General features: G+C 41.4%; 1 protein-coding gene across 2 annotated transcripts in view; it reads left to right on the forward strand.

Moving 5' to 3' along the window:
* The window catches only part of LOC122641718 (beta-galactosidase), a 126,609-nt gene extending 105,437 nt beyond the window's left edge, over positions 1-21,172 (forward strand). The window contains exons 17-19 of one of the 2 annotated variants that reach the window (XM_043835008.1): positions 19,683-20,369; positions 20,575-20,771; positions 20,899-21,172. In XM_043835008.1, the coding sequence (XP_043690943.1) occupies positions 19,683-20,369; positions 20,575-20,745 (858 nt within the window). In that variant the 3' untranslated portion in view covers positions 20,746-20,771; positions 20,899-21,172. The other variant, XM_043835007.1, reaches the window with a different exon arrangement.
* Positions 21,173-22,202: the final 1,030 nt, after the last annotated feature.

A 22,202-nucleotide genomic window follows, 5' to 3' on the forward strand; every position in this document is an offset into this window, starting at 1 on the left:
GATTGTAGGGAAGGGGTCTTCAACAAAGGTGAGGCTGACATGTCAAAGGTGCTTGCTTATTGTAATACTTGCTAACCAAAAAACTGTTGGAATGGATCTCCAGTTCGAATGACCAATCTCCTTAGTAATTGAGACTTGATCTTCACATAGGAGAAATACCTAAAAATCGCAGATAATGAGGGCAGCAGCTATCTTGGGCAGCAGACCTTCTTCAAGCCATAAATAGTTGAAGTAGAATGTCCTTCGTGATGGTAGAAACACCAACAAAAAATTCCAAATAGCAGCAAACATCCCTAGCCCAAATCGATTTTTATCAAGGTTTTGGAAAACCCTGAAAAGAAGAGATCGATTGGGGTAGGGGTCTTCAAAAAACTTGGATAGGTGCAATATTGAGGTCAATTGGTCCTTGAAGTTGGAATAATCAGCCCTCCAAAAATTAGCAAAAACTGAAACCTAAAAGTCAAGGTTTTTGGCAGGTAACCAAATTAGCAGGTTAAGGAATTTTTACTGTAGAAACAAATCCAGCCATCAGAAGGGTCCAAACTTAGGTTGAGTATGGCTTGTAGTAGTAGGGAATCACCCCCAAAAAATTAGCTGCATCTGAAAAGGGAAACCCTAAAATTGATTGGAGTCAGGGTTTTGAAAAACCCTGACAAGTTGAGATCGATTAGGGGATCTAGGCTGGAAAAAATAATAATTGATGGAGAGAAAGAAAAGAGGGAAGTTAGGTGTAGGAATACGGTAACATAGGGCTGGAAAAAGGCTGTTTAGGGTGTTCATCTATTAGAGGATCAGGTTTATCGAGATCTGATCTCAAAGGAGGAACCCCAAAATCGCAGAAGAGGCTTCCAACTGTTTTTTTAATAAAAAACGATAGGAGAGATAGGGGGCAGCACTAAATCATCGATATGATGTTTACCTCATTAGTGCTGCCCCTGTTTTTGTGCTGAAAAGGAGAAAAACAGAAGCAGGAAAAAACGAGAAAAAAAGGGTGAAGAAGAGGAGAGATCGATTGGAGGAAAAGAAGGGAGAAAATAGGGTTTTTCTCTCTCTAACCTAGATTAGACCAGCTCTGATACCATGTTGGTTGAATCGTGGGTCAGAGAGAGGAAATAAAATAATGGAATTGATTGTATTAATGAGAGAAAGGCCCCCTCTATTTATAATAGAGGGGAAGTTACAATTTATATAAGCTAGGCGATGTGGGACTAAACCCACACAGCCAACTAAACACTTAATAACTTAAAATTAACCCCAAAAGGACCAGAATATCCCCACGGTATTCTGGTGTACATTATTCTAACAGTTGGTCTTTGGGGGTCTGGCTGGTTGGGCTGCCTGGTGACATACCGAACTGGTGGGTCCTCACCGTGGTAGAATGGTTTCACTCGGGTGACCGATGTGTTAGTTCCGGGACCGAGGTTAGCATCTACCATAGTAGTACTTAAACCTCATGAGACTTAGCATCTGTGTTAGGAGCATGCTAGACTAAGACATGCATCATGAATTATTGTGTTTGTATGCGTGCATTCCCTTACTGGGCTCAGTGGAGAGCTCATCCCCATGGATATCCTTATTTTTTTTCAGATGAAACTGCTTCCGTTACTGCTGCTGGTTCTTTGGGGATTCCTCCTTCTCAGGACTCTCCTGCTGCTTATGGAGTTGATACTCCTATCTTGGTTGAGCACGATGCTTCGTGCTCCTGTGACGACTGCACGTTCTCCTGATCTTCAAGACTGATCAGGCTTCATCTTTCTCTTTTTGGTTATATCACTTTTGTAGTAGTTATAGAATATAACTTTTTGGGCTTTGGAGTTAATCTTTTGTGAATCACCGATGTAACTCTTTGTACATAAATGTTCATATAAATATAATGTTATCACTAGTTCCTCTTTATTATTGTCTTATTGCTTTATTTAACTCCTTCCGCTGCATTTAAATTCTGATTATTATGAATGAAATTACGAATAGAACACTACACTTGCGATCCTGGTGGGTTGATTGGGTGTCTGAGACATCTAGTCACACTTGGCCCTTATAAACCGGGCCGGGGTGTGACATTTAAGTGGTATCAGAGCATCATGCTCTAATTCTATTCGCAGTCAAATTCATGATATGGCAGCTATTGAATTCATTGACCTGAAGGTGAGTTCAGTTAGGGATATCAAAAAAAAAAAAAAAAAATCTTAACTAAAAGCTACCAAGTAAAAAGGGAATTGATTGTGAAACTCAAGATAAATAAAAAGATATGTAATTATATATATATGTATTCGAGATGTCTTTACAAAATTTCAGCCCTTAGGCTGATTTGGTACATCAGTAAACATACTGAAATTAGGACACAGTCCTTACAAGTTAAAGAAAACATAAACTACTACTACAAGCATCAACTGAAAGCAAAGTGAGTGAAAGCTAAACTAGGTTTGATTCATGGCATCGCTACTGCCTACTGCTGTGGTGGTGGTGGTGGTGGTCCCTGACCAGAGAAGAAAGACCTCCACTGAACTAGCTCGGTCTCCACTGCCTGAACACTGCCACTCATGCCATCAAAACCTTGCTTCACGGTCCTCTCTAAGCTGTCAAATTGGCTGAGGAGCTGTCCCTAGGGAGTACCATCAGTAGGGACAGTCGATGTCGAGGAGGAAGCCCCTGCATGACGATGAGAAGTATACTGTGGAAGAGTGGGTGGATCTCTGTGTGCCTCTGCAACCACCCTCTCTGTAGTGTCCTCCACATCAGTGGTCTGGCCCTGGTCGGTGCAATTAGGATGCCCAAGCTCTGGAGAGAATGGAGGGAGTTCTATGCTCATTTTCACTAAAGAGACACGATTGATGCTCATTCTTTTCTCTGTAGAAATCTCCTCATTCCTTAGGTTTACCCCAAACCTAGGAAAGATCTTGGTCAGAAGCCTTCCGAACAACAGGTTACCCCGCCCAGGATTGTCATGCAAATGTGCCATAGTGCGCATAATCGCATAGGGCAGGCAGATCTAGTAACCAGTGTAGAGACAGTAGGTAGCTAAGATTTGCATGGTATACAACTCAGTCCAGTGACCACTCTTCTGGACTACGTTATGACCACAGATCCTGGAGAGCACTCGAGCTGATGGAAGCAAATCAGGCTCAGATTTCATCCTCTCATAGAACTTGCCATTGGTGAGGACTGAATATAACCATTCCTGCTCTTCATCAGCCAGGAACTCAGATGCATCTACAACTGGAGTACAATACCTCCACTCCCCCTCATTGGAAATCTCCAAAATCTGAGCTAGGTCGGCTGTGTTAAAGGTGATGGGCATGTCCTTCACATAAGAACGAATGACAAACTCTTCACCCTCGAAGCCATAGGTTAGATTGCTCAAAAATAACCGGACCAGTCTAGGATAGCAATGCCTTTCTGGCTGTAGCATTGAGAGCCATCCTAGCCTCTCAAATCTCTCCTGGACCTTGAATGCAACAAGGTCAGCTAATACCACATCCCTTTCCTCTTCCACTTTCCTTTCCATGAACCATTCCCCAAAGTATTCTTCTTCTTCCACACTTCGGAAATATCTTGGGTTGAACTGTGGTGGAGCAACAGCCCTACCCCATCCCCTTCCTCCCCTACCTCTTCCTCTTCCCTCACGGCCTTGGACTGCAGCCATTTTTACCAAGCTGCAAGCATATGAGCAATAAAAGCTTGTTTGAAGCGATGTAGGACAGCAAGCTAGCTAATTTCATTAAGGCATTTAGCCTACTACTATGTTCATGTATATCCTTGAGTAATTATAGTAAACATAGAATTATATCAGGTGAACATGTATTGAATAATAGTATTAGACTAAGAGGAACCCTAGCTGTAGTTCTAGAACAACCGAAATTAGAGTTAAATAGCTTATGGGCAGTAAAGACTGATTTGCTACAATATGGGCAAATCTGAAACAAGTTAAAAAAAAATGGGTAAGATACATGAAGTATATTAAATATTGTCTAGAATTAGCAAAAGAGAAACAAAATAGTACAAATGTCTTAAAAACCTAAGAAAAAGAAGCACAATAGCCGTAGATTTGGAAGAGAAACAAGAAAAAAATTAACAATTCCATGATTTGGAACAATGAAAGAGAAACAAAATGATGAACAAGTTAAGGAAATGTGAGGCATTAACATTACATAGCAAAAAGGGAGACAAAGTAGCCAAAAGACCTTAGAAGCTTAGGAGAAATAGTGAAAAAGAGACCTAGACTTATGCAAGGACAAGAAAACTAGAAAATACATAGTTTAGAGCACGCACTTGTTGATTTGAGGTTGAAATCCAAGGATTAAAGCACACAAATGAGTATAGTAACCCTAGGATGACCTTAGGAGAACCTTAGAGAGAGATTAGAACCAAAAGAAATGGGTTTGAAATGTTTTAGAGTGGGACCCGAGCTTCTTTTATAGCCCAGGTTACCGCCAGCCGGTCGACCGGCTCGGTTGGGGTGTGAATCCGGCCCCTGAATCCGGCTGGACCAAAATCCTTAGCTAGCCACTATTTTGACAGGCGGACGACCGGCTTGGGTTCTCTGTGAATCCGGCACTTGGATGCAGACCCAAATAAAATATAAGTATCTATTATAACATAATATATATAGTAGTTATATATAATAGGCATGTTGTTAGGTCTTAAATGTAACTATATGTCTATATTAAGAGCTATATGTAATATACTTATATATGTAATATGCTTACATAAGAAATATACTAATACTTGATACTATAAGTGTTTAGTTTAGAGAAGGAAAAAGGAGAAGAAGAGAGGAGAATCGATTTGTGTTAATCTATTATGTCTCAGCAAGAGACAAACATGCTTATATTGAAAAGAATGATAAATTATAGAGGGGCCCCTGGCCTTATACAAATAACAAAAAACACATAAAACTAAATGGGGTTATGTACAAGAATACCCCTTAAACTAAACTCCTATTCTTAACACTCCCCCTCAAGCTGGGTGGTATATGTCATACATACCCAGCTTGTCCAATAAACAGTCAAAGTGATGAGTGCTAAGTCCTGTCACTAAACAGCCACTTGTTCATTTGTCTTCACAAACAGGCTGCAGATGGTCTTTGACTCGATCTTTTCCTTAATAAAATGTCTATCAACCTCAACATGCTTAGTCCTGTCATGCTGCACTGGGTTGTGGGCAATACTTATGGCTGCCTTGTTGTCACAATATAAACTCATAGGTTCAACAGTCTCAAATCCCAATTCTTGAACAAGTCTCTTTAGCCACAAGATTTCACACACTCCATGAGCCATGGCTCTAAATTCTGCCTCAGCGCTTGACCTAGCCACCACAGGTTGCTTCTTACTTCGCCAAGTAACCAGATTTCCACCAACAAAAGTACAGTACCCTGAAGTGGATCGTTGATCAGAAATAGATCCAGCCCAGTCAGCATCACTGTATGCTTCAATCCTCAAGTGACCATTCCTAGAGAAGAGAAGGCATTTTCCAAGACATGATTTTAAATATCTGAGGATTCTATAAACTGCATCAAGATGACCCATTTTTGGTGCATGCATAAACTGACTTACCACACCGACAGCATAGGCTATATCACGTCGGGTAAGGGAAAGATAGATTAGCTTGCCTACTAATCTCTGATATTTTTCAGCATCTACAAGAGGTTCACCACAATCTTCTCCTAGTTTGTGGTTCTGATCAATTGGGGAGGAGACTGGCTTACACCCTAAGTACCCTGTCTCTGTAAGTAGATCAAGGACAAACTTTCTCTAACAAACAGTGATCCCTTGCTTAGATCTTGAAACTTCAATCCCCAGAAAATACTTCAATGGACCAAGATCCTTGATCTCAAACTGTCGAGCCAAGTAAAGTTTAAGCTTTGAGATTTAAGCCTCTCTGTTTCCCGTAACTACAATGTCATCAACATATACAATTAGGGCTGTAATATTGCTACCCTTCCTTTGTATAAACAAGGTGTGATCGGCTTGACTTTGGGTATATCCATTCTGTAGGATAGCTTGTCTAAACCTCTCAAACCAAGCCTTAGGGGATTGTTTAAGTCCATAAAGAGCCTTCCTAAGACGACACACTTTTCCATTGCCACTATGATGCTTGAACCCAGGAGGGGAATGCATGTAGACTTCTTCTAAGTCACCATGTAAGAAAGCATTCTTTGCATCAAGCTGGTATAATGGCCAATCAAGATTTGCAGCCATTGAGAGGAGTACCCGAATGGAGTTATGCTTGGCCACTGGAGCAAAGGTTTCCTGATAATCAATGCCATACACTTGGGTATAGCCTTTAGCAACCAGCCTTGCCTTATATCTCTCTACAGTACCATCAGACTTGAACTTGACTGTGAATACCCATCTGCATCCAACAGGAACTCTCTCCTTTGGGAGTTCAACAAGATCCCAAGTGTGGTTCTTCTCAAGGGCCACCATCTCGGTATTCATTGCCTCTCTCCATTTTGGATCAGTCATAGCCTCTACTACATTCTTAGGTATAGAGATGGAGGAGATAGCCACTGTAAAGGCAACACCTGTAGGAGAGATAGAATCATAGGAGACAAACTTGGCAATGGGATTAGTACAAGCTCGAGTTCCTTTGCGGTGAGCAATAGGAAGATCTAAGTCTGAGGATGGAGGAGTAGAGGAAGGTATACCTGTCTCAATGGATGGATGCTCAGGATGAGGAGACGAAGAAGGATTTTGGCAGGTCTTCTTTATAGGAAGCCATGAAGGAGGATTTCTCTTGTCCTTTGTATAAACAAGTAGTTCCCCTTGTTCTCTGTTCACCTGTGCACTTGGAGACTCTCCCTCAACAACAGTATCCTCTGGACTTTTCTTTCCCTTGTCAAGCTGAAATGGGGAAATAGGAACGAAAGAGGACGATGGAAAGGATAAAAACTCAGGAGCCTCTTCAACCTCACCACCACGACACTCCCCCTGAAGAGGTGACTGAAAAAAAGGAATGGTTTCAAAGAAAGAAACATCTTTGGAGATAAGCTACCGACGGGTAGGAGGGTGGTAACAGGTGTATCCCTTGGAGGTAGAGGAATACCCAAGAAAGAGGCACTTCAATGACTTAGGATCCAATTTAGTGCGGGCAGATTTGCTAATATGGACATAGCATATGCAACCAAAGACCCTTGGGGGAAGAGAGAAAGAAGAAGAAAGTGAGGGTAAGACCTCAAGAGGTACTTTGAAGTTCAAGACACTGGAGGGCATATGATTGATAAGAAAGACCGCAGTGAGTAAGGCATCGGACCAAAAAGTTTTTGGAACATGCATTGTAAACCAAAGGGACCGGGCTACTTCCAGCAAGTAGCAGTTTTTTCTTTCAGCAACCCCATTTTGTTGAGGGGTATCAACACAAGCCACCTGATGGATAATGCCATGGTCAGAAAAAAAGGTCTTCAAACCCCCATACATATACTCTCCACCTTTATCAAAACGGACAATCTGAATACGAGTTTGGAACTGAGTATACACCAACTCATAAAAGCTTTAAAAAGCAGCATAAACATCACTCTTTTGTTTCAAGAGATAAACCCAAGTAACGCGAGAGAAGTCATCAATAAAGGAGACAAAGTAGCGGAAGCCACGTAAAGAAGTAACAGGGGAAGGACCCCAAACATCAATATGAACAAGGTGAAAAGGGGAAACAGATCTATTACTAGAAGATGGATAAACTGTCTTACAACTTTTTGCAAAAAGACATGGTTCACAATGAAAAACATGATTGACAGGAAAAGATGTAAATAAATGTGGCAACATTTTTCGCATAACAGAAAAAGAAGGATGTCCCAAACGCTGATGCCAAAGCAAAATATCTTCCTGTGTACGTCTGCCATGTTGCCCACACACATAAGATTGAGCTGTTGTCACAGGGGAAGCACAAGTGTCCAGAACATATAATCCATCAGTCTCACGTCCACTGCCAATCACCCTCTTCGTCACCAAATCTTGAAACAGACAATGAGTAGGAAAAAAGGTGACAAAGCAATTCAAGGACTTAGTCAATTGGCTAACAGAAAGAAGATTAGTAGCAAAGTTAGGAACATGAAAGACAGACTGCAAAGGGATAAGTGGAGTAACTTGGACATCTCCCTTCCCCGAGATGGAAGAAAGAGAACCATCAGCAATTTTCACCTTATCTTTTCCCGAACAAACAGTGTAGGAATTAAAGAGCTGAGACCTACCAGTCATGTGATCGGTGGCCCCCGAGTCAATGACCCAGGGAGTGGGGGCAGAAGAGGTAGAGACCTGTAGAGCAGTGGATGTAGTGGGAGCAGCAGAGGGGGATCCATCCAAGTGTGCTACAATCCGACGAAAAGCTGCTATGTCTTCTTTAGAGAGGGATGATGACTCAGACTCATGAACCCCAACATGGGCTTTAGGCCCATTCTTCTTCGGCCCTTTCTGTCCTCCAGATGCAGCAGAGGGTGGTTTCCCATGAAGATCCCAACAAAACTCCTTCTTATGCCCAGACTTGCAACAATAGTCACAGGAAAAACAGCCTTTACCAGCCCCCTTGGTGAAGGGAGGACGATCCTGTGGAGTGGATGAAACAAGAGCAGAACGCTCAACAGTGGGAGTAGTCTCCATAGCACTTCTGCGGGTCTCCTCACTCTGTAAATAACCACACACCTCCTCCAGGGAGGGAAGACTTGGTCGGCCAAGTATCTATACCCTTATGGGTTCAAACTCAGAGTTAAGACCTCCAAGAAGGAATAGGACCCTCTCCTTCTCAAACAACTGATGCACTTTAGGCTCATCAACAGGACACAGCTGGAGATCTCTGTAGTGATCATACTCCTCCCAAAGTCCCACAACAAGGTTGTAGTACTCAGAGATACTTTTGTCACCCTGGCGCAGGCTAACAATTTGTTGGAGAAGTTGATAAACCTTTGTAGAGTCCCCCACTCTATCATAAATACGAGCCACACTATCCCAAATATCTTTGGCTGTCTCCTTGCTCGTAAACCTTCTTCCAATTTTCGGCTTCATTGAAAAAATGAGCCAAGTCATCACAAGGGAGTTCTCAGTTTCCCATTTGGAGTAACCTGGATCAGCAGAGGAAGGGGCTTTAAAGCTTCCAGATATATATCCCAACTTCCCCCTACTCCGAAGAATGAGCTTCATTGACCGTGACCAGTCCAAGTAATTAGTATTGTCAAGCTTGACAATGGGAAGAACATTTGGATTGTCATATGAAGGGGTAATAGGCAAGGCTGCCGCAACAGTGGGGAGTTCAGATGCTTCAACAGACTTTTCACCCATTGTGGCTTCAATGCAAACAGAAAAAACACTTGGGAAAAGTAACCAACAGCACCTCAAGCAAGAATAGTAGGTCCCCAAGAAGCAGCAGAAAAAAACAGGGGGAAAAAACAGTCCAAAAACACTTGAAATGACTTGTAGAACTTCACACAAGCATCAAACAGCATCGAAGTACAAAGAAACAATCTTCCTTACCAAAAAACGATATCAGGTGGCCTAAAAAACCTCCCAAACAAAGCTCTATTGGAGAGCAAAGGCCAATCTGAACTTTGGCTGGCGGAAAAACAGGGCAGAACAGCCCAGGCCGAGATTCACTCCTGTCCCTTGGATACTTCCAGATGACTTGAGAAGACACAATGGGAAGAAATGAGACCTCCAAACGAAACTAAAGCCCCTGGTTGCTCTCCATTTGGGTTAGAAACAAGGGAGAACCAGGTCTGAGAAGAAGCTTAGGTTTGAGTTCGAACTCCAGCAGCAGCCAAGAGGAGAACCCAACTCTTAGCCTACTAAACTCTCTTCCAACACATTCAAACTCCAGGAACATTAAGCTCTGATACCATGTTCAGTTTTGGAGAAGAAGGAAAAAGGAGAAGAAGAGAGGAGAATCGATTTGTGTTAATCTGTTATGTCTCAACAAGAGACAAACATGCTTATATTGAAAAGAATGATAAATTACAGAGGAGCCCCTGGCCTTATACAAATAACAAAAAACACATAAAACTAAATGGGGTTATGTACAAGAATACCCCTTAAACTAAACTCATATTCTTAACAATAAGTACTAAAATATGATGTAATTAGGATGTACTAGTATTAAAATATAAATATATGTATATGTATATGTATATACATATAGTACATCTCATTTATTATGTGCTAAGTATTGTATAAATGTTATGCATAATTATTGATTAATGTAAATGTAGGAATAAAATTATGTAATTATCATAGTGTATTAAAGTGTATATTACGTTATGTAAAATTTGTGTTTTTCTTTTAGGTATTCGAACCCTTGGCCTAACATGTAACTACCACTCGAGATGAGTTATGTGTTAAGGCCAATCAAGGAATATGCTTACAACCCCGAAAACATCGACGAGTTGAATCGAGCACTCGAGCTACTCGTCAATGACCGTTTGTATCTCCAATCGATCCTCTGGAACGACAGTAAGTCGTTGATGACCAGGGACTTCTATATCATCGATCGAAGGGTGGAATACCTTCAAGCTCACACCACTCGCATCGAATCCATCCTTCACAGATGGGCGGATAAGCTTTAAGGGTTTCCTTGAACTCTGTTAAGTATGATAAATCATGCTTTATTGCTTTATCATTTCCGTGCACTCTATTATATCAAACTGATGCTTATGCTGATAGTTTGATGTTTACTTTCTTGTTCTCAGCTGATCATTATGGACCCACGGCCTCCTAACACTTATCAGAGGCGTACCACCGGGGGGCATGCTCAGGCAGCCTCTTCCTCTAATCCTACCCATAATGATCTTCCAGTTGAGGGTGCACAGACAAATCATCCTCCTCCTCCTAACATGCCTATACATGACGTTGCTGGTCTTGTGAACACTATAATGGAAAGACAGCAACAACAAATGCATCAGATGATCACTGACATGGGTGATCAATTCCAAGCAGCCATCAGGAATATACAGACTCCGCAGGCAGCCCCTGCTGTCCCTCCCCCTCCCACTCTACAAAATGACACTAAGGGCCGCATGATGGAAAGGTTCCTCAAGATGCAGCCTCTCACTTTTGCTAGGATCAGCAAGGACACCCTGTTACCTGTCAAATGGGTGAAGGAGATGGAAAAAGCTTTAACTTCCTTGGTTGCAATGAACAGCAGGAACTCACCTGTGCTGGATATAGGCTCCAGTACGAAGCAGAGGCTTGGTGGGAAACCACTAAGCCTATTTTGCAAGCAGCGCACCCGGTCCTAACCTGGGACATTTTCAACCAAGAGTTCTTTGGGAATTATTTTCCCACCAGTGTGAAAAAGAGGAAAGAAGTTGAGTTGGCCGAGTTGACTCAAGGACCAAAGTCAGTGCTGGAGTACCAGCAGAAATTTGAAGAGCTGTTCTTCTTTGCTCCTCCTCACATGGGTACTGATGAAGCTAAGGCACAGAAGTTCGAAGATGGGTTGAGGCCACAGATTGCCTCGGTAATGGCCACCAGACTGACCCAGGGGTACTCAGAAACTGTGCAGACTGCGAAGAAGATAGAGGATAAGCAAAGGGATGCTTATCATAATAATCAATCATCCGGCAAACTGGCAAACTGGCAGCCCCGTTCTTTGATAGGGGATTCAGCAAATTCAGCAAGCCTTCTGGATCTACTGCAGCACCAGCCTTCCCACAGAAGACTCAATCTGAGTCAACGGTGTCCGGACCGGTGTATGCCAATCCCAGCACCAAAGTAACAGATACAGTGGCTCCAACAAGTGCACCAAGCTACAAATGCTTCACTTGTGGACAGGTGGGGCATACTTCTAGGTCGTGTCAATACAAGAAACCTGTGTATCCTGTCCATCACCTTGCTAGTAAACCTCAAGGCCGGGTTTATTCTGTGACTGCAAGTGAAGCTGAGGCCAGTCAGAATGTAGTTACTGGTATTCTTCTAAACTTATACATAAATTGTGTTTACATTAAATGGTATCATGCATACATAATCATCGAATCATGGCATATAGGTATCATTCTCATCTGTTCTACCCCTGCATACACTTTGTTTGATACTGGAGCGACGCACTCCTTTGTGTTACCGTCATTTGCCAAGAGAACTGGGCTAACACCAAAATGTTTAAAAGAGGGTCTAGCAGTTAGCACACCTACTGGGTCAAGAATAGATTTGAATACACTATATGAGCCATGTGCTGTGAGGATTGCTGGCAGAAATATGAATGCCCACCTGATCCAACTCGATATGATAGACTTTGATCTCATATTGGGTATGGATTGGCTAGCAATGCACAAGGCAAGTGTGCTATGTACTGACAAAAAGATAGTGTTTCAACCTACAAAAGAGAAGGGATTCGTTTTTCTGGGAGACAAAAAGAAGAAAACCAGAAAAATGGCAATTTCAGCCTTGAAAATGAAGAAGTTGTTAGATAAGGGATGCCAAGGATACCTTGTGTCAGTTATGGATACCAGGACACAGGTTAGGCCTATGTCAGAGATTCCTATAGTAAAGGAATTTCCTGATGTTTTCCCTGATGATTTGACAAGTCCACCTCCACCTAGAGAGAATGAGTTTGTGATTGATCTTATACCTGGAGCGGCGCCAGTATCTAAAGCACCTTACAGAATGGCGCCAAGTGAATTGAAAGAATTACAGGCTCAGCTTCAAGACTTGTTGAAGAAAGGGTTCATAAGACCGAGTATCTCACTTTGGGGTGCTCCAGTCTTGTTTGTGAAGAAGAAAGACGGCTCCATGAGAATGTGTATCGACTATAGAGAGCTGAATAAGCTGACTATCAAGAATAAATATCCTTTACCAAGGATTGATGATCTCTTTGATCAGCTTCAGGGTGCCCAAGTCTTTTCGAAGATTGATCTCAGATCGGGGTACCATCAGCTTCGAATCAAGGAAGCCGATGTTAGTAAGACAGCATTCAGGGCTCGGTATGGACACTATGAGTTCCTGGTTATGTCTTTTGGGCTTACTAATGCCCCAGCAGCCTTTGTGGCCTTAATGAACAGAGTCTTCCATGATGTCCTTGACAAGTTTGTTATAGTCTTCATTGATGATATCTTGATCTACTCCAAGAATGAAGAGGAGCATGCCCAGATTTGTCCTGCAGAGATTGAGAGAGAAGCAACTGTATGCAAAATTTAGCAAGTGCGAGTTTTGGTTGCCTCAAGTTGGGTTTCTAGGCCATGTAATTTCAGCTAGAGGGATTGAAGTAGACCCTGGGAAGGTTGAAGTTGTAGTGAACTGGGAAAGCCCTAAAAGTGCAACAGAGATAAGAAGCTTCCTGGGATTAGCTGGGTACATGTACTACAGAAGATTCATAGAGAACTTCTCGAAGATAGCTATGCCCATGACTCAGCTTACTAAAAAGGATGCCAAGTTTGAATGGAATGAAGATTGTGAGAACAGTTTTCAAGAGTTGAAGAAGAAATTGACAACAGCCCCAGTCCTTGTTCTTCCTGAAGGAACTGAGGGGATGGTGGTGTATACTGATGCCTCCAAGACAGGTCTAGGCTGTGTGTTAATGCAGAATGGGAAAGTCATTGCCGATGGTTCCAGACAACTAATGGACCATGAGAAAAACTACCCTACACATGACCTAGAATTAGCAGCAGTTGTGTTTGCACTAAAAATGTGGAGACACTACCTCTATGGAGAGAAGATAGAGATTTACACAGATCATAAGAGTCTTAAATATTTCTTTACTCAGAAGGAATTGAACATGAGACAGAGAAGATGGCTAGAACTTGTGAAAGACTATGAATGTGAAATCCTCTACCATCCAGGCAAAGCCAATGTAGTGGTTGATGCTCTGAGCAGGAAGTTACCAGACTGGTCAACAGAAATGATATATCTGAACAAGCATCTAATAAAAGAGTTCAAAGATCTGGACATAACTTTTGTGAGGGGAAATACCACTGAAGGTCTAGCGGCATTAACTGTGGAACCTCCACTTAAAGCACGAATCATTTCAGCTCAATCTTCTGATAAAGAATTTCAAAGAATAATGAAAGAAATCAAGGAAGGTAGACAGCGAGACTTGGACTTTACCTTAACTCCAAGTGGTGTCCTCATGTTCAGAGGTAGGTTGTGTGTGCCTGCAGTTGATGACCTAAAAGACTTGGTGTTGAAAGAAGCACATCAATCATTGGTGTCTATACATCCAGGAAGTACTAAAATGTACAAAGACCTGAAGCAATACCTGTGGTGGAATGGAATGAAGAATGATGTAGCAGCTTTTGTTTCCAAATGTTTAACTTGCCAACAAGTCAAGGCTATTAGACATAGACCTGGTGGATTACTACAGCCATTGTCTATACCGGAATGGAAATGGGAACAGATTACAATGGATTTTGTCATAAGTCTCCCTCGCACTAAGAAGGGTATGGATACCATTTGGGTAATTGTTGACAGATTGACAAAAACAGCCCACTTCATTCACTTATTCCATGGATAAGCTGGCAAACCTATATGTTGATAACATTGTTCGACTACATGGAGTGCCAGTAGATATTGTGTCAGACAGGGATCCTAGATTTACATCAAGATTCTAGAAGAGTCTACAGAAAGCAATGGGTACCGAGTTGAGCCATAGTTCAGCACATCATCCCGAGACAGATGGATAGTTAGAAAGGACTATCCAGACTTTGGAAGACATGCTTAGGGCATGTGCACTAGAGATGAGTGACAGTTGGGATGAGCATCTACCCCTAGTTGAGTTTGCCTATAATAATAGGCTTAATAGCTACCAAGCATCTATCGGAATGACTCATTTCAAGGCATTGTATGGGAGAACTTGTCGCACCCCATTGTACTGGGATGAAGTTGGAGAGCGACGTATGTTGGGTCCTGAATTGATTCAGAAGACCTGCGAGAAGGTGGACCTGATAAGAGAGAAGATCAAGGCTGCACAGTCCAGACAGAAGAGCTATGCAGATAGAAGAAGGCAAGACATACGGTTCAAGGTTGGAGAAAAAGCATTCTTGAAAGTGTCTCCAATTAAGGGCGTTGTCAGATTTGGGAAGAGAGGAAAGTTAAATCCCAGATACATCGGCCCATATGAGATTGTAGCTAAGGTTGGTGCAGTGGCCTATCAGCTTGCACTGCCCCCATCACTTGCCGGTGTACACGATGTGTTCCATGTCTCTATGTTGAGACAATACATCCCTGACTCATCCCATCTGTTACCTCAACAACCAGCTGAGCTTATAGCTGATCTGACCTATGAAGAGGTACCAGAAGAGATTATCGATAGAAAAGAGCATAACCTGAGGAATCGAACTATCTCCTTTGTGAAAGTCAGGTGGAGTAACCACTCTACAACTGAAGCATCTTGGGAAAGAGAAGACTTGATGAAAGAGAGATACCCTCACCTCTTCGATCTCCCAGGTACGTCAATTTCGAGGGCGAAATTTTAATAAGGGGGGTAGAGTGTGAAATCCGCAATAAGTTTAAACTTTTTGGAACTTGTGTGATTTCATGTTCCAGCTCTGAGTCCATGTTGGCATCGATGCTATGGGCTGCATCGGTCGAGAACACAGATGAAATACTCGACACACCTATGGAGGATTCCAGGGATTCTTCCCAGCTTGCCCTTCTGGAGTCAGAGGACCCCCGTCAAACCCCGCACCGGAGTTACCTGTGCCAGATTTGCTGCCTGAATAGCATGCAGAGTCTCTCCCTAAATTAAATGCATTGTAAGTATGATTTAAATGTATTTATATAATGTTTGTACGACCAAATAGGGTTAGAAGGGTGTTTTAGTCGAATTGCCTCTGTGGGACCCACACCCCCAGTGGGAAATCCTGTTCCTAACAGTTACCCGTGTTCGGATTATACCTAAGGTTACCCGACATCACTCTATGGTTAGAATAAAGCAATAAATACAGAATTCTAGTTAGAAACTATTTGAGAAATCAGTTTTAAAAGTAATTTTTACTCAAAATGATCAAATAGCCCCTTAGTGTTTAAGTTTCTATAAATATAACCCTCTTTACACTATTCATTATTCACCAACAAAGAGAAGAGGAACCAGAATTTCGTTCCAGCCTTAAAGAAGAAAGAAAGAATAGAGAAAAGAGAAGAAGAAGAAGAAGGGAAAAGAGAGGGTTGTTCTTGAAGGCTTGGATCCCATACCTGGAGTTAAGCTTTGGAACCTCCATTAGAGGCTGAGCTGTATAGTTGAAGGCTGTCTCCATCTTGCTTTCACTTCTGAATTCAGGTAAGCCATGAATCTATGTTGTCCTCTTCCTCATCTTCTCTAATCTCTGTCTCTACATGACCTTTATGGAAAATTCTGCCATTAAACCTTAGCAATTATAGGTTTTATATGTCAAAACCCATCTTGTGACCCTTGAATTGGACTCAACAGTGTTCAGACCTTAAGATAAGCTAAGAATTTTTTGCTCCTCTGCAATTACAGCTAAACCATGAAGTTCTAATGGATTTTAAAACACTAATTTAGGTTAATTAGTCAAAACCCCCAATTTAATTAAGGTTTTAAAAATTAAACTATGGAATTATGTTGACCTGCCTCAATTTAACCCAAATCCTGCAATTGAATCCATGCATGTAAGGATCCAAGCAGTAGGAGCAAAAACCCCAAATCTGGTTTAGCAGCCGGATGCTGTTGCAGGCCTAGGGCGGTCGACCGGCTCCCTGGAAGTCTGCATCCAGCTCCCCATTTTGGTGCCCTTATGACCCTGACTTATGGGCCTTGACTTTGGGCCATCTCAGGACCTAATGGATAATGTTTTGCGTGTTCTTTAGGTCTGTCTCTGCTGTTTCTTGTCTGTTTTGCTAGGTTCTTGGAGGGTTATTTGAATAGGCTAAGCTATAACTAAAGGTGAGGGAAGTTTGAATTTAATTTGGGTGTGTTTGACATTTTAATTTACTATTGTGCTGAATGCCATATCATGCATCATCGAAACTACTCTGATGCATATAGTTTCTTAGCTTGTGTTTTTAATGCACTAGAATGCATATGATTTAGGCTGCATTTGGCATCTTGCACTGCATTGCATTGATGTTACTACTATTGTTAAATTATTGATGGTGGAATGTTGTACCTTATAATTCAGCTCTTCATACCTGTATCATCATGGATAGATTGCACTGGGTTAGGTTGTTGATCATTACCCAGTACTACATCCCTTACCAACAAGGGAAAAGGTGTTGGACAACCCGTGGTACAGCCGAAGGGAAAATGCCGGGGTGCCATCTTCTGTCCCATGTTAGCGTGTGTACTCCGCTGTGGGAATAAACAGTCAGAGTTGGTCTTAGGGGGTCTGGCTAGTTGGGCTGCCTGGTGACATGCCGAACTAGTGGGTCCTCACCATGGTAGAATGGTTTCACTCGGGTGACCGATGTGTTAGTTCCGGGACCGAGGTTAGCATCTACCACAGTAGTACTTAAACCTCATGAGATTTAGCATCTGTGTTAGGAGCATGCTAGACTAGGACATGCATCATGAATTATTGTGTTTGTATGCGTGCATTCCCTTACTGGGCTCAGTGGAGAGCTCATCCCCATGGATATCCTTATTTTTTTTCAGATGAAACTGCTTCTGTTACTGCTGCTGGTTCTTTGGGGATTCCTCCTTCTCAGGACTCTCCTGCTGCTTATGAAGCTAATACTCCTATCTTGGTTGAGCACGATGCTTCGTGCTCCTGTGATGACTGCGTGTTCTCTTGATCTTCCAGACTGATCAAGCTTCATCTTTCTCTTTTTGGTTATATCACTTTTGTAGTAGTTATAGAATATAACTTTTGGGGCTTTGGAGTTACTCTTTTGTGAATCACCGATGTAACTCTTTGTACATAAATGTTCATATAAATATAATGTTATCACTAGTTCCTCTTTGTTATTGTCTTATTGCCTTATTTAACTGCTTCCGCTGCATTTAAATTCTGATTATTGTTAATGAAATTGCGAGTAGAACACTGCACTTGCGATCCTGGTGGGTTGATTGGGTGTCTGAGACATCCAGTCACACTTGGCCCTTATAAACCGAGCCGGGGTGTGACACGCAACACTCGTCCCGATGGATGCGAGACAACAGATGATGTGGGAGGTGTGTTTCCCAATGAAGAGAATACAAGAGGGAGAGCACTCATCTTGGGGTGGGCTTACTACTTAGATGCTTGAACCAGTTATCCGCTCTGCACTTGGCTACCCAACGTTTACCGTGGACAAGATAACTTGTACACCAGAGGTGTGTCATTCCCGGTCCTCTTATGGTGAGTACACTAACTCAGTGGCTGAATTACGTGCTCTCAAGGATGGTCTTCTATTGTGTGATGAGTTGGGTCTCTCGGATTTTTATATTAACTCTGACTCTACTTTGATTGTGAATTTCGTTTCCTCCATTCATCTAGAATTTCCTAGTGCTCATAATCTCATTAAACAGCTTAGTTAGCCAAGATAAGCCAAAGATTCCTAAGCTCCTGCACATTTCTATTGGGATCCCATTTGGGCCTGGAGCCTTGGCTATCTTCATCTTTCTTAGGGCTTCTTTTACTTCAGAAACCCTAATTTTACGTATATACCTACAAAAGGTGGTGTCTAGATGCATAATGCCTTCTTCCCGTCCACTATAACTCTGAATTTCTTCATTAAGTAGGCTATAGAAATAGCCTTTCCATCTTTCCATGATGTCCTCATCCCTTATTAGGACTTTACCATCTTCACTTTTAATACATCTAACATGGTTAAAATCTCTACTGATCTTTTCCCTCATTCTTGTGTCTTATAGATAACTTTTTCCTCTTTCATTGTGCTCAGATTTTTATAGAGATCTTCATATTTCTTTGCCCTTGCTTTCCCCACAATCTTCTTAGCTTCATTTCTGGCAGATTTATACCTTTTTAGATCTTCTACATCCTTAATCCTTTACCATGACTTAAAACTAGCTTTCTTAGTCTTAATGGCTGCTTGGACCTCATCATCCCACCACCCAGCCTCCCTAGGGGAATGACGTATTACTTTCGATTCCCCTAGGACCTCTTTAGCAACTTTCTTAATGCACGCAGACATCTCGTTCCACATTGTATTAGTGTCCCCCTCAAAGTCCCACTTTCCTACTACTAAACATTACATAAAATACCTTACCCAGAACTATATACTCGAAATACCCCGTGTTAACTCTTAACAATGTTTATACTCATCTTTCATACCATTTATTTGACTGAGCATCTGATGTCCAATAGAAATCCTACATACTTCTACAGGTGGATTGATAACCAATCAGTTTAGTATCATCTGGTAATCAGATATCCAATCAGCTAGTTTCATGTTATTACATATATAAAGAAAATTAGAAACACGAAAGGTGCCTCTGCTCAAATGAGCAAACTTATATTGCAACAATTACCCTATATTTTAGACAGTTATGAGAGGAAAAGGTATTCCTATCTAGTTCAATTAATAATTTTAGGTCAGTAAATGTGAAGGATCTCAGTTGGATTGCATATTGGCACTCTAGATCTAGCTTAATGGCTGATACAGATCTTGATCCGGATAAAATTAGCCCGTTGACAGCTCTACATGAAAGAAGGAAAGAAACACCCTTCAGTTAACATCCGGGCGTGTTGATACAGCTTCTTGATACACCATTTGATTATTAATCCTTTAGTATAAATGCCATTTTATGTCACATCTGGTAACATTCTTTCCTTGCTACAAAAGAATTGTTTTCTAAAATGTTGTGATGATCGGCAGGTTGAAGGAGTTCCTGTAATGAGTAAGGGAATACTCCCATGCTTCTGGAGGGCACCAACAGATAATGACAAGGGGGGAGGTTCAAGTAGCTATGTTTCCAAGTGGAAGGCTGCCTTACTTGATAATATTTTCTTTCATACTGAAAGGTGTAGTTTACAGAAAATGACTGATCATATTGTGGAAGTGACGGTGGTCTATCTTGGTATCCCAAAGAGTCAGGAGAACACTTCTGAATCTGAAATATCTAAAGCTATTTGTAAATTTGAAGTAACTTACACTATATATGGTAGTGGAGATGTGATAGTGGATTGCAAAGCAGAACCAAGATCTGATCTACCACCGTTGCCGCGTATTGGAGTTGAATTTCACATAGACAAATCACTGGACCAGATCAAGTGGTACGGAAGAGGGCCATTTGAATGCTATCCTGATAGAAAAGAAGCTGCCCATGTAGGGGTATATGAGCAGAATGTGGATGACATGCACGTGCCATACATCGTTCCTGTGGAATGTTCAGGTCGAGCAGATGTCAGATGGGCAGCATTTCAAAACAAGGATGGTCTTGGAATTTTTTCTTCCATTTATGGAACTTCTCCACCTATGCAACTGAATGCAAGTTACTACAGCACAGCAGAGCTTGACAGGGCAACACACAAAGAAAAACTTGTCAAGGGGAACGACATTGAGGTAGTATCTTTTTTCTATTTAATAGTCCGCATTTTGAGTTCTAACCAGAAATGCCATCATAGTGGTAGATGTAATTTTTAATGATTGGATTAAGAATGACCACGGGAATCACATGATCCTTGTGTTCCTGGTTCTAATGCGCTAAGTTGCCAAATTCATTGTATTCTATGGCACTCAGTGGTGTTATGAAAATGTATTGTTGCAGGTGCATCTTGACCACAAGCACATGGGCGTGGGTGGGGATGACAGCTGGACCCCATGTGTCCATGATAAGTATCTAATTCCTCCAGTTCCCTACTCATTCTCTTTGAGGTTGTGCCCAATTACCACAGGCAAGTCTTGTTTTGACATCTACAAATCCCAGCTTCCAAACTAATTGTCTTTATTTACAATGTTCTTGGAAGAAGAAAATGTGTTTCTGAGGGACAGTATTGGAGGATGAGTAGTTTCTCCCTTCACCCAAATGATGTTATTATGTTGACAGTGATCTATTAATTCTGTAATTGAACCTTTCACTTCGATTACATTCTTCTTTGGAAGAAGAAAATGCATTGATGTAGGACGGTATTGGTGGTTTTTATTGGGTATCCCTTCACCCAAATGATGTTATTGTGTTGACAGTGATTTATTAATTATGTAATTGAATCTTCCACTTTGAACAGTCTTTGTTGTAGGCTTAAATGTCCAAGAGCAATAACTGAAATAAAAATAAATATAAGAGAAGATGGAATAGAGTCAATAGACTATGTTTTCTCATGGATCTTAATTTTGAGAAATGTGACATTGGTTTCACACTTTGTAGATATTGTGTGTGGATGGAATGGCCCTGCTTTGCAGAGTTTCTAGGTGGTTCACAGCTTAAAATCTAGTGGGCACTTGAACAACCTGATACCATAGCAAGATTCTAAATGGGAGTACAAAAAGCACCTCATATCTCGATGAATCAGTTTCGTTCTATGCCAAGTAGATCCACAAAAGAAGCTATCAACTTATTGAGGACGCTCATGGAAGATATAGAGATAGCAAGAAGGATCTCCATATGGTCTTCATTGACCTGGAAAAAGCCTATGACCGAGTACCTAGAGATTTAATTCGGCATATTCTAGTGAAGAGAGTAATGTTGAGTAAATATGTGGATGTAGTTACAGATATGTATGAGGGCGTGGTGACTAGTGTAAGATTTGTGGGAGGTCAAGGCAAGAAATTCCCAATTGTGATTTGGTTACATCATGGAACAGCCTTAGGCTATTATCTATTTATGCTTATTATGGACGACCAAACCAAGAACATTCAAGACGAGGTCCCATGGTGTACGCTCTTCGCGGATGATAACATTTTGGTGAATGAGACAAAAGAAGGGATTAACACTAACTTAGAGCTATGAAGATCAACCTTGGAAACAAGGCTTTAAGATCAGTAGAACGAAGATGGAGTATATAATGTGTAATTTTAGTCACACTGTGATGGATACTGACATGGTGCAAATTGAGGAAAGAGAAATATCACAAAGTGATTATTTTAAATATCTGGGGTCAATCATTAATAAAGAATGTGACATAGAGGATGATGTTTCACAGAGAATTAAAGTGGGATGGATGAAATAAAGAGGTGTGTCTGAAGTACTGTGTGATTGATGTATTCCTTTAAAGCTTCAAGGAAAGTTCTATAGGATTGTTGTTCGATCGTCTATGATGTATAGAGTAGAATGTTGAGCAGTTAAGAAGTGTCATATTAAGAAGTTATGTGTAGAAGAGATGAAGATGTTAAGATGGATATGCGGGAAAACTAGGCAATTAAGAAGTGTCATATTAAGAAGTTTGTGTATGAAAATGA

This window comes from Telopea speciosissima, chromosome 10 (genome assembly GCF_018873765.1).
Source record: "Telopea speciosissima isolate NSW1024214 ecotype Mountain lineage chromosome 10, Tspe_v1, whole genome shotgun sequence".
Lineage (NCBI taxonomy): Eukaryota > Viridiplantae > Streptophyta > Magnoliopsida > Proteales > Proteaceae > Telopea > Telopea speciosissima.